A 12,500-nucleotide genomic window follows, 5' to 3' on the forward strand; every position below is an offset into this window, starting at 1 on the left:
TCTGTGCGATCTCTTCTCTACAGCCTCCAGCCTCCCGTACCATGCTTTTCGCCCCGGCTACCTCTCCCCCCAACATCCGCCACCCCTATCCTCGACCATCCCCCGGCACAGAGTTCCTACACTTCCTGTTCCACCTCGCACGCTTGGCATTTGCCCCGTGAGTACATTTTTTTATTATATTTATCGGCTGATACATACTCTTACAGCATCATTATCCCTTTGCGGCTTCTCTATCAAACCCTCACAGCTCCTCTCACTATCTCTCTTCTACTCAAACTTGTCCTTCTTTTTTCCCTCTCTTTGATATCATTGGTACTCTCGGTACTTGCTGTTGGAGCTTTCTTCTGGACATGGTCTACTGGAGGGCCGATTGAAGCTGAAGGCTGGCTTGTTTATGGGTGAGATGCAGGAGATCTTTCTCGACCGGCAGGCGGCTGATTGTCTTACATGAAAGATCCAGGAAATTTAGGCTGCCCCATACGAATCTCCAGGTACCATTAAGCAGCATAATAGAAGATGTGCGATACGATATTCAGGTTGAAATGGAACTCCTCAGACCAAGGAAGGGCTCAGATGTGCTGGGTAAGTGATGCGTTCATGTTTCTCTTTACTATTAATGGCTAACTAGCCCAGATAACTTTATGCTGTCTCTTGATTTGATGTCAGCAAAATATCCCCAAACGGCTTTGATGAGCGCTGCTCAGCCAGTATGTACAGTTCGTTGTCATCGGTATAGTGCTGACCATGGTTCATTAGACCTTGGCGCCTTCGCCTCTGCCAGAATCATTCATCACTCTGCCTTCTCTCGCCACTCGTTTCATCCCACCATGCATCCTTCCATGGCCCTTTCGATCCTTTTGCCCTTCCAAAATAATTGGATATGGTGATCCGGTTGATCAAAAGGTGTTGCAAAGACGCGCCAAAGCCGGTTTTTTAGAGCTGGCTAGTACTAAAGATATAGTTCCTCTCAGAAAAGACCTCATGGAAGGAGTGTTGTTAAAGCCCAGCAGCGCACCTGAATCGGTAATAGGTTCAATTTTCCTTAGCATAGGGCGGGAAGACTCCTTCACTGGGGATACTGAGGGGGAGAGTCATTCAAGAGAAGTCAAAACCACTGGCTGGGTTGTCGTGCGCTTCATTCCCCGTCCTTCAGGTATCAGGTTGGTTTCTTACTTGATAGATTATCCGCCGAATCGTTACTCACATACAGTAGATGGCTTATATCTGTACATCCCTTCCCTCCCATCCTTCTGTTACCGCCTCTGTCACTCTCACTCACCCTATTATCGTCCATCTTTGGATGTGCAATAATTACCGGTATCCGACGAAAGCCTTCAAATTCCCGCAAACCCAAAAGGTCGCTGAAGGCACCGAGTAGATCTCATAGGATCAGAGACTCCAATGCACGCTCAGGCCAAGAGGGGACTGAACGCCAAGCAAGAGTACAGTATCGAGCCGTGAGGACGCGGCGAGCTAGTAATCATACCGACGCCGATTCCACCACATACTCAGAATCAAGAATACCTACCGAAAATACCAACAGCGCTTCAACGTCTGAGATAGGAGATAGAAATAGCATCGTTATATCAGATGACGAGAGCACCTCGTCTCGATAGCTCCACTGATAAGTGAACACAATGTTATGTATTCAATTATTTGTTGTGATGCACGTGTTGAGCTACTCCATGTCCGGAATAATCATGACGACAGATAAAACTTCATCCTATGCGGCTAGTAACTGCGCATTTTCTCATGATGATATAATAAATACACACTACGTACAACAACAGAGCTGGATTAATCCAATTCCACGTTCTTTTGGAAGAGCCTGCTTAACCCAGCTACGTTCTTCTTCTCGCCTCAGATAGCTCTGCAGGCCATATATTCTGTTCACTCAATATTCCTTTTCACTCAATATTCCTTTTAAAATACCGAGAGTTGACAGCATACCCGCTGAGCATTCCAAATACTGTCTCCCCTACTGAAAGGTAAGAATCGATGAAAGAACGGATGGCGCTGTCTGTAAAAAGAGACGTCTGGATGCTGTAGCCGGTTGCACGCCCAGTCAAGGAGATATTGAGCCATAAAGTAGTCACGCGATGAAATGAAGACGTATAAATGAATAGTCGATCAAAAAGTCAAACACAATCAATGTCAATAATAGAAAACGCTTCTCAGTACACAAATAATGTAGTGACTTACGAATAGCCAGTTGATTTCTTGACCCCGGCTAAAATAGTAGATATGGCTAGAAGGTCAAACACAATATGACCCAGACGTCCGAAGCCAAACATAGTGTCGTTCAAGGGAAAGAGGCTGGACGATCCGAAAAGCGGTCGATTATGCAGTGAAGCCTCGTCTGAACTTGGTTTTCCTGGTATGGGGCGGGGGGTGGGAGTAGACTGATGTTGTCGTATTTATGGCAGTGGAAACGATGATTGATTGTGCGCTTGAGGTTTTTGAGAGGGAAAAGGGACAGAGCAAAGAGGAGGAGAGGACTGCGCGACAAGTTGAAGTGAAGTCAAAAGGAGAGATCGGAGGATGGTGAACGATTCGGCCGCGACCATTCAGCTGCTCGCACGCACTTCTACTCGTAGTGCTGTTTTTTTCGTTCATTCTTGTGTTCTTTCGTTAATAATGATTGGGTTCGAAGGGCTGATTGATCCTTCGCTTCAAGGTACATCATAACACGATGTCATCGATGCTTGAGTGGGTGGATTATTGGGTTTCGTAGGTAATTGCAGTTGGCATGCGTTTATACGGGTTGGTCGGCATGAAGGGCTTATATAACAAGGATGCACATGAGCGAGCACCAAAGTATCGTGGGGATGAAAAGCTAGACACCATGCTCTCTGCTGTTAAGGAACATCTCGAAAGAATAAATGGCTCTCACGAAATGTGCTTTACATCACATTGACGGGACAATGGAAATTATGTATTTAAACTTTGTGCATCATAAACGTAGAATCTCATAATAAGTGCTTCATATTATTATCATCTTCTCAGCCTTTTGAAATACAGTACATAGCCAACATTATACAAAACTTACTGTAAGCAACAACATGATGATAGAGCCAAGGGGACATTGGTCAGGGTTGTAGGACACTGTGATAGATCGATATGATGATTCAAGTGTTTATAGCAAATAAAAGCTGTCTAACAAGAGTGGAAAAACACCTTTCACAGAAATGCATATCATCGAGACTCGTAATTGAGAGCTAGCACAATGGAAGTTAGATGCTCTTCTTGACACCGGCTGCGGAATGCTTCATCCACTGAGTTTGCAGACCCATGTACGACGTTATGACACTGTTGGCGTCGACTAGATCAGCGTACCATTCTCATCTGTGGCAACTACGTCCTATACTCCACTTACCCAAATGCGCCGAGGGTGCCTTCGTTCAAATTTGTATAGCCAAGGCCTGTGGCAGGGATCCAAACGTCTAGGGAATCACTGACGAGCTGAGAAAGTATACTCTGCCTTTGGCTGGAAATATCGTCAGTCATCGTTATAAAATAGAATGTTATAAAACGCACGCAAGCAACGCTCTTCCGCGCTCTCGACGCTCAGCCATCTGTCGAGCAGCTTCCTCGCCGCTCCTCCCCTCCTTCTCCTCCTCTTTGGCCACCTGCGAAGACAGTGCAAACCTTCGACTGTCTGCACGTAGCCTAACGAGAGAGGCGGAAGATGAGACAAGCGAACATACAATTCCGGCAAACCAGAATTTGTACATTAAGCGCACATATCGCTGGGTGGTGCTGCAAGTATTATCAAAAAAAAGTTTAAGAAAAGAAAGACTCCCCTGATGGCACTCACACCTTATCAAACTTCAGAAATCTGACCTGAGCTAACCATACAATCATATCTGCAGTATGAAAACCGGCATATCCAATCTGCCGACCAATTTGGGCCAGATGAGCTATTTGGCCTGGGCCTTTCAGAGAAGTTCTATCTCGAGGTCGAATTATCATCTATCACCGTCCGAAGGAACACAGATAATCGTGCCAACTCACACTGGTCGCTGTGCCAGGTTCACCGCCGACTGGAGGAACTCGGCTGGACGAAAGAGACGCATTACTGGGCACTCATCATATTAGCATGCAAAGAATTAGCCACGGAGTGGGGAGCAAATGTCGGGGGTCATCGCGCCTCGTCCCAAGCCCTTTAGATGTTATAAATTTATAGACCACTCTCACCTTTTCTACCATTAGCAAGTCCGGTTTTCAGCCCTTCGAAACGAGAAGCGGACTCCATGCGGCCTCGACTGAGCAAATACCAAGAAACAAGACGGGCCAGGTATTGAAGCAGCCTGGTTACCTGTATACCAAGTAAAACGTCTTGTTCAGCCAGGATTCCTTAATCTCAGTTAAAAACACTCTTGCGTACCTTGTCACGACCAACAGTCGTGGCCAAGATAGCCAGTGACCGGTTGACTTTTGGGTGTAGTATGATGTTTGTTGCGAGTGTACTCATGTCGAAGTATATGAGGGCTGATCCATGACACGCTAGATAGTTGGAGTTACTTTTTATATGGATTCTAAAGTGTCCTCTGTTTGCGTGCTGTCCAGCCGCACGAAGCTTCCGGCGTCGCTATAACCGGCGAACACGATCCCGCGACGAACACATGGCACCCGCATCACGACGGCGCATGCACCAGCGAACGACGTATGTAGCAATTTCGGTGATGGCCGACTTGTGAGTTGCCGCCGCTGCTGCAATAATAAAAACGGACAACAGTACGAAGCGACTGGGGAGGCTGGTAGTAATGAAAAATGCAGGATGCGCTTGCTTGATCTCTCTAATCTCAGAAAAATGTTCAAGCGACTCCCTAGAACCCTTTTACAGCCCTCATCTAGGCCTCCGCAAGTCTGCTCTCAATGCCGCAATCTATCTCAATTTCGCGCACCAGTGCACATTTCCCAGTTCCCTCGATATGCCTCTACTATCTCCGACAGACAAACTAAGCAGGCTCGTATGAGCAAGCTCCCTGTGTCTCATAAACCTCCGAAACGACGGCTAGAAGCCGCTTCTCAACCACTTCGAAATGCAGCTTCCATAACAAGAGGGCCGGTTTTGCAGTGTATTGCCCATACAACAGCAGAAAAGTACGATCTTATCGCTCTAGGCACAACTCTCCAGTCTTTGGGTGTTCGATGGGACGAAGTACCAGAAGGCGACCCCGATAGGGCGCTGGTTATTGGACCATGGAAAGGGCGTGGTGGTGCGGAACGTCTGATTAGCGGAAAGGACGTTCGGTCTACATCCACTATAGCAAAGAGCCCTGCGGTCGAGTGGGCCGAAAACGAGGGGGTGGATCTGAGAGATATGGGGTTTGGCTACGGAGAAAGAGGCGAAATATGGGTATTTAGCTCTGGCTCCTTCGTTACATGGGGCCTAACCGAAGAGGAGGGAAAGGCGTTTTTGAGGCAAGTGATCAGAGGTGGTCGGAATGTTGAAATCGACCGAGTGTCCCCGAAGGAATGCGAACTGGAGGAAGTAGATTTTGTCGTCGATCCTACAGCGTGAGTCTGAAATCGGGTCTCTTTGAAGTGCTAAAAGTGCCGCAGCAAGACACACATCCTCGGTAACCTCATCCTGCTCGGTCGACCACCTCAGCTGTCGACGTTTCACTATTCCCCTTCTCTTGCCTCTTTATTAGCCAGATATACCTTGTCACTGTCGCTCTCCCGATCATCATCCTTATCAGTCCTTGAAGAGCGGCTAGACAATCATTTAGCATCTGTATCGATTCTGCCTAGGACTTTAGAAATGTATGGACGTCAGCCTTTACCTCGTAAAGAGGTGATCAGAAAAATGGGAGAATTAATGACTTTGAGGATGGCTGTCAACACAGCTGGTGGAGGACTGGATGATACCCCTGAAGTGTGCTTTCCCCCTTGACATTAGGCCAATTCTGACTATTTCACTTAGTTCTATTGGTCTGAACCCGAACTAGAATGTGAGTCAGTCGAGTTGAGAGACGAATTCAGGTCATGCTGACTTGCTTTAGCCTATTTCGACTCTGTTGCAAGCGAGTTCGAAATAAAGGAGCGTATAGATGTATTTAACAAAAAAATCGACTACGCTCAAGAAGTGCAAAGCACCCTGCGGGCACTTTTGACCGAAGTAAGCATTTGGCGCTATTTTATTTTCGAAGAGCTAACGTCATGCAGTCATCGGGGCACAGGATGGAGATGATCATTATATTGCTCATCAGTGTGGAAGTTGTTATCGTAAGCACGCTAATTTCTATCATCTTGGCGCATCCCACAGGTTAAATATGCGACAGGTCCTTATCCGTGAAGGTCCTGACCTTATTCACAAGCTGTTGGAGATCGTCGGAGTGGCCCCGGCAGAGGCTGAAGATATTACAGAGAATATCCAGAAGGTCGCCGATAAGTTACCTTCAATAGGTACCATTTCATCGCCAGCGATTCGTCATACAACAACACACTGGGCAGATGGTTCTGAACGATATGTATAAACTAAATAGATTCCAAGATTCTCATGCACTTCTCATAGACACCTTTCGTTAGAATAACTGGCCAGGCCAGCACAGTCTCCAGCTTATACGCGCAACGGTTAAGCCACGATGGGCTTTCCTACCGATCAACGAAGTCTGGGGCCAGGAGGACGTTCTGGGAACTGCATGTTACTGTAGGACGTTACCTTTCCGGCCGAGTAGATAGAACGAAAACAGAACGTAAAGACAAGGAGGGACAATTACATCTCTCTTCTCCTTTGTTCGCTGCGGGCAGGGCATATGCTCAATCTTCGGGTCAAGAAGTGGGTCATCCTACGCATATATCATGAATGAGACAGTCCAAAAGGAAAATCTTGGAGACTTCTATAGATATATTTCTAAACCCGCGAGATCGATATAGTATTGGAACATTTTGCGTTGTACTTATGATACACGTAGTTGGAATAAAATTGTACAACTTCTCATGTTTATGTAACAGGATACAAAAAACCACTTGGAGTAGTGTCCAACCAATAGAAAATTAAAGACGGCAAATGTTCTATTTGTCCTGAAGCCTAATAACAGTTATCGGTTTGTTATACCGATTTTCGTGCAACTAGTAATCTTCCTTCGCAGCCATGTATGCAGCAGTTGATAGATATATAATCATAATTTTAATAGAGAAGATCACACGCCGTTTTTAAAAGCGAAAACCGATTTTCAAAAGGATCGGTGATTTGGCTGTGTAACACCCGATTGAGGTCCCAGACGATGACGTTACAAATTCAGACCGATTTTGCGCTTTTTTGGACCTTCTACTCACTATAGTAGTTCTGTAGATCGCCGTCTTACGTATATGCACTACTCTCGACCATTCAATTACATTGTACATAAATAATCATTATCTCCATCAATTACGCCTCGTACCAGCAACAATTGACTCCTACCCATCGAAGTGATCGATTCCTCGTAGAGGAAAACAGCAGCCATCACGCAATGGAGCCGAAAGTACGGCGGCCCACATTCGTTTAATTTGAGTCCCCTCAAACAGTCTCTTGCCTTCCTCTCCTCCCCCCGAAATCGCAGAGACAACAAATGACTGGCACATCTTGGGTAATGAAGCTCCTCCCCTTTCCCATTCCAGCTCTTCTTTTTCACCCGACAACTTGTCCTTTACCCCGAAGGACATAACCGGCTGTATTTCTCTGTCAGCAGGCTGTTACCTCGAGTAACCCAACTCAGTGAAAGCTGTGGCAAAGGAAGAGCCTATTCCGGCGCAGACAGACCGATTTGGAACTGTTCCATCATCTCTGGCATTACACATGGCCAGAGACCTTTCGCGATGACGTTCGCGTATATCCGGGGACATTCACCCGTATTTTCAATCGTATCGAAGCCTACTTAATCTTCCAGAGCCGATGTGACATTCCTTAGCTCCCCAGATCAGCAGCTCATCCGTTTTCTCTATCACTCCGGCAACCCATCCTCTCTTTAACAGATCCCCCAAGACCTTTGGTATTGCCTTTGGCCATGTCCTCCACTGTACTGCATGTGTACTCAAGGTTGTCTCAATCAAGGTTATCTCAATAGATGGCCTGCGAAAAGCTCTGCAGAGAGAGAAGATACCAAGAATAAGGTGGGAGAGAGGGGGGGGCGGAGCTAAAAAGGGCTCGAACGTCTAGTTGAGCAACAGAAGGCGCTACGTCCCATACGATTCTCAGATGGAGAGCCCAGCTTATATGGGAGATGCACAGCCGGGTAAAATTCTCCGTCACCAATTGGACAGAACTCTTTATCAAGATGACGATGGTGAAAGAGAGGATGGCAGCTTTCTCCTGACCCTCAACTTCTCCATTGACTGGGCCGATCCGTCCGAATCCCGAAAGGATCCGGCACGGTCAATGGGCCCTATAGTGATGCAGTTGGCCGATCTCCCCAATCAATATAGGTCGCAGTTCCTGTACACGATGTTGATGGGTATCACTCCTGCTCCAAGGGAGCCTCCCAGTTGTCTCCTTCATCGCCTCCTTCTTCCCTTGGCAGTGGAGCTTCTCAGCGCACATTGTGATGGGTTATGGGTCAAGACACCAAAATATCCTGAAGGTACGTCGCATTTGCTTAAATTAGCCATTTCTGTTAACATCATATATTAGTGCGGCTGATTTTATCAGCCTTGGCACGATTTACTGTGACCGACCTGCTGCTGTGGCTGTTATCGGGTGCCCTCACTACAAGAGGAAAGACTCGCCATGCCTCAAATGTCTGACCCCCGAGAGCAAAATGAGAACAAAGAAGGGTAGCCACCTTGGAGGTTTCAGGATTGAGGTTTCTGTCCAAGCACCTACACTTGAAAGGGCAAGGCAGCTTGTCAAAGACTCGGGTCTGCTGCAGCTCAATACCTGGTTTTACAACTCTAGCAACCTGTCACGTGGCTGTCGCCACCCGACCTCTTCCTCATGTCAGCACGATTATGACGGTAACCCTTCCTCATCCACTTCAGTCCGCGTCCGAGCATACCCCTTCGTTTTCGGCCGCGGCCTTCCCCTGAGAGATATACAGAGATAGAGAGATCGACAATCCTCCAACACCTTCCTCGCCACCGGGTTTCGGCAACGCAAAAGGATGTAGAGCTGGCTGGTGTGGGAAAGATGAGTCAGCAGAGCTTGAGGTGTAAAGGTATATAAGACAGTAGTTTTTCCATAGTTTTAGATACTTGTCGATCCACTATTGTTGTCTTCTCCAAGTATTCTTCGTTTACTTAAAGCTATCATCTTCCGGCATTGATCTGGCTGCCTATTCAAAGAGGCCCTCGGATCATTTGTTGTCCCTAACCTGTTGAAGGCTATCGCCAGAAGAGATAGCCCCCTGACACAACCCACACCTCCAAAAGTTCAAACTGGATATCAAGACAGTCACAAAGGATTTGTACCAACCCGGCCTTCTTATCCTCTAAGGTCCAGTAAGGAGCATTCGCTTGCTATGAAGACTCAACAGCTGGAATTCCTACGGCAGTTTGCCTACCGTGGCGTCAAGTTCCTCAATGCGCGGCCTACATCGCAATATAGGACACTTACCTCCTTCTGTAATTATGCGCTTGGCCAAAAATGGCCTGTTAGAAGGTGTTGAGCTAGATGGGTTTGGCTCCCCAGTCAGCAAATGTCCCACGTGTCCCTCGGTGAGCAGGGAAAAGGACCTTCCCGCAAAAGGCAGCACTGGAAAGGATATCCGACTCCATGTTCGCCGTAAAAGGTCATCCGTCGATCTTCGATCTTTTCCCTGGCTTCGACAAAGTCGCACATGCCGTCGTTGAGCCAATGCATGCCCTCCTAGAAGGAATTCTTCTTTGCTACATTAGGAAGGTAATGATATTGGGAAATTTTTGTGCGATGCCCCCTGTCGATTGGGACATAGAGGGAGATGCTGTGAATCTCGCGGGCGACGGTTGGCGACGACGTTCACAAACATCATGGAAAAGGGAGTTCAGCTGGAGAATAATCCTGAGGACATTGAGAAGATCCACGAAATCGCGTCCAATGTGTTACCCGGTACTGAGGTTGATGGCGATCTTATTCCCTCCAAAAAGAACCTCTTTCAACTGGAGTCCATGATGGAGAGGGTTATCGTTCCTCCTTACATTGACACGGTTGGAAAGGGGTTTTTCACCAAACAAGCCAAGCCTACAGCTTCCCAATGGCGTATCTGGGGTGAGATCTTAGGACCCTTGCTGATGCCTTGGTTATCGGCTGTAAAACGGTCTGCCGGAGCGCCTTTGCCTGACCAAGGGTTGACCGTAGCGATGAAGCTCTTCGCCATCGTGAGGTACAGCTTGCAGTCAGCAATCTCGGAAACACTCACGACTTCGACTCCTGATTGATGATTTTTTTTAACCTTGTTGCCCGGCTCCATCCTATCTGCCATCACGAGTGACCAACTTTCATATCGTCAAAGCACTTCCCAAACGATATCTTAGCCTATGGTCCTTTTTACGGATGGATGGCTGGTAGTCGAGGGTACTCTCACCCCCCTTGCTTTAGTTTCTCCGACAGAGATAAGAACTATCCGAACAATATCTTGTCAATCTTTATCATGCGAATATCATGCATAGCTAATTGTGTACCATCCAGATCTTAAACACGGCGGACAGGAGGATTGTCTACTTTGAGAGCGGCTTCGTCCGCAGCAGGAATGACGCATCCGTCCTGTTTTGTCGTAAGTAGCCAGTCGTCGGTGATTACTGTTGTGGTCTTTATCCACGCATGTTGTAACCTTGACCCTTTAATACATTGAGGTCTCGACTTGCCCGCGAGCCTAATGAAGTCCTTTCATCTGGTGAATAGAGCTGGGAAACCAAGGTTGTCCCCTCTGTCGCCATATAATCATCCCATTCTCTGAGAACGAAACTTCTCATGGCAGCGACTTGAGTAGGTTCAACGCCTACTTGTTGAGGTGCCGCATCTCCTTTGAGCATGTTATCGGCTTTTATAAAGGCCCTTTCCGGTTTGCGAAGGGTGTGAGGTTCCAGATTCGATCTTTTCGCCTGCTGGAACTTCTATAGTCCTACGTCCAGACCTCTTTTGTCTTGCATATGCTTACATATGACGATGTAATGGAGGGAAGAACCTTGGATGTCGGCCGGGACGTGTTCTACCTTTAAAAACCAATGCATATTTGAGGAGAAGGATAGGCGAGGGAGGCCTCACCTTGCAAGCGAGAATGAGAACCAAGAGGCAGCAGGAAGGTTTGTGTCTTTTAGGAGGTGATCTCAAGGTCCCAGTCACACAAAGGTTTGGCAGCAGAGGGAAAACTGTACCGCCCTTTTGTTGAATGAGCGAGTAAATGGGAACAGCGGAGATCTGCCGAGAGGGAGTGAAGGAGTTTGTGGCAGATTCGTTTCATATTTTCTAAAAGAATCTATTATAGTTTTTCTTCCTCTCATGCAACTCAAGACGTCTCATGAAACTACTAATGATACATGAACATTGATTGAGACCGAACACAGTGATATTGTTGAGCCGTGTGCGATATATATATACCACAGTTCGAGCTATTCGCTTCCTGTATGACCGGTGTTAAAACCCAGCCTTTCCTATTTTAACTCCCACAGTTCTTGACGACGAGCTTTCTCTTCCAAAGCAAGCCGCCTCTTGATGATTCCTTCATACACTTCGTCCATGTGGCACCTGTGTTCCAATTCCGCCTGGTATCGCTTCTCGCGGGCTCCCCCATCCTTGTCAGCGATCTCCTTCTGTGCCGGCAAAAATTGCTGGAAGTGTTCTTCCCGCTGCTCCCGATTCAAAGACAAAGTATCAGCCCACACATTTTTCAAGGTAGGACTCAGATGCTGGCAGCATCTTCCTCTACGTCTCAATCGACAGAAGGCATCGCGCAAAACTTTCCCACTATCATTACCTTCCTAATATAGCAAGGAAAAATTCCTTCTAGGAAAGCATGCACCGGCTCAACGACGGCACGACTACCAGCCACCCATCCGTAAAAAGGACCATAGGGATATCGTTTGGGAAGTGCTTTGACGATATGGAAGTTGGTCACGCGTGATGGCAGATAGGATGGAGCCGGACAACAAGGTTAAAAGAAATCATCAATCAGGAGTCGAAGTCGTGAGATTTGTGTCTCCAAGATTGCTTTTCGGGGTGATTAAATAGACATTGTTGATAGCTCACGGGATTTCTCTTATTGGCGTCGTCGCCATCCATTACAGGGCTGACTTCATCACCCATATTGGCACTATCGCTACTGCCGTCACGGCGGATAGATTTCTGGCGAGGACGATGTATAGCTATATACCGATATTAGCCTAAGCATATACACAAATACACCTGCAATCGTTGATAATATCTGTGCAGGGCCTGCTGTTCCCATCTGCTTTAAAGCCCTCCAAAGGGTAATCTTTCTCCTAAAGAAGGTCATCCATTTTTTTGAACGAGGATACTTCTCGTCATCTTCTCTACCGAGCGCTGGATTAGTTCTTTCCAAACGACTTGAAGTCTGCACAAAGATGACCGAGCAGCTAATCAT

General features: G+C 47.1%; 4 protein-coding genes across 4 annotated transcripts; 3 read left to right on the top strand and 1 right to left on the bottom strand.

Annotated features, from left to right (window-relative positions):
• Positions 1-41: 41 nt before the first annotated feature.
• On the top strand, positions 42-1,616 carry CNBA2040 (hypothetical protein; the record flags this gene model as incomplete). Its single annotated transcript, XM_773111.1, has 6 exons — positions 42-157; positions 207-398; positions 455-582; positions 634-707; positions 757-1,160; positions 1,214-1,616. 6 exons carry the CDS (start codon positions 42-44, stop codon positions 1,614-1,616), a joined length of 1,317 nt encoding a protein of 438 aa, XP_778204.1.
• A 1,756-nt stretch (positions 1,617-3,372) lies between these two features.
• On the bottom strand, positions 3,373-4,474 carry CNBA2050 (hypothetical protein; the record flags this gene model as incomplete). The annotated part of the gene is made up of 6 exons (XM_773112.1): positions 3,373-3,487; positions 3,538-3,759; positions 3,818-3,949; positions 4,015-4,078; positions 4,198-4,318; positions 4,388-4,474. 6 exons carry the CDS (start codon positions 4,472-4,474, stop codon positions 3,373-3,375), a joined length of 741 nt encoding a protein of 246 aa, XP_778205.1.
• A 339-nt stretch (positions 4,475-4,813) lies between these two features.
• CNBA2060 (hypothetical protein) lies at positions 4,814-6,485 on the top strand (the record flags this gene model as incomplete). Its single annotated transcript, XM_773113.1, has 6 exons — positions 4,814-5,523; positions 5,569-5,884; positions 5,933-5,960; positions 6,012-6,127; positions 6,175-6,234; positions 6,291-6,485. The coding sequence occupies 6 exons, from the start codon at positions 4,814-4,816 to the stop codon at positions 6,483-6,485; spliced, it is 1,425 nt and encodes a 474-aa protein (XP_778206.1).
• A 1,700-nt stretch (positions 6,486-8,185) lies between these two features.
• Positions 8,186-8,730, top strand: CNBA2070 (hypothetical protein; the record flags this gene model as incomplete). Its single annotated transcript, XM_773114.1, has 2 exons — positions 8,186-8,567; positions 8,636-8,730. The coding sequence occupies 2 exons, from the start codon at positions 8,186-8,188 to the stop codon at positions 8,728-8,730; spliced, it is 477 nt and encodes a 158-aa protein (XP_778207.1).
• Positions 8,731-12,500: the final 3,770 nt, after the last annotated feature.

Source organism: Cryptococcus neoformans, chromosome 1 (assembly GCF_000149385.1).
Source record: "Cryptococcus neoformans var. neoformans B-3501A chromosome 1, whole genome shotgun sequence".
Lineage (NCBI taxonomy): Eukaryota > Fungi > Basidiomycota > Tremellomycetes > Tremellales > Cryptococcaceae > Cryptococcus > Cryptococcus deneoformans.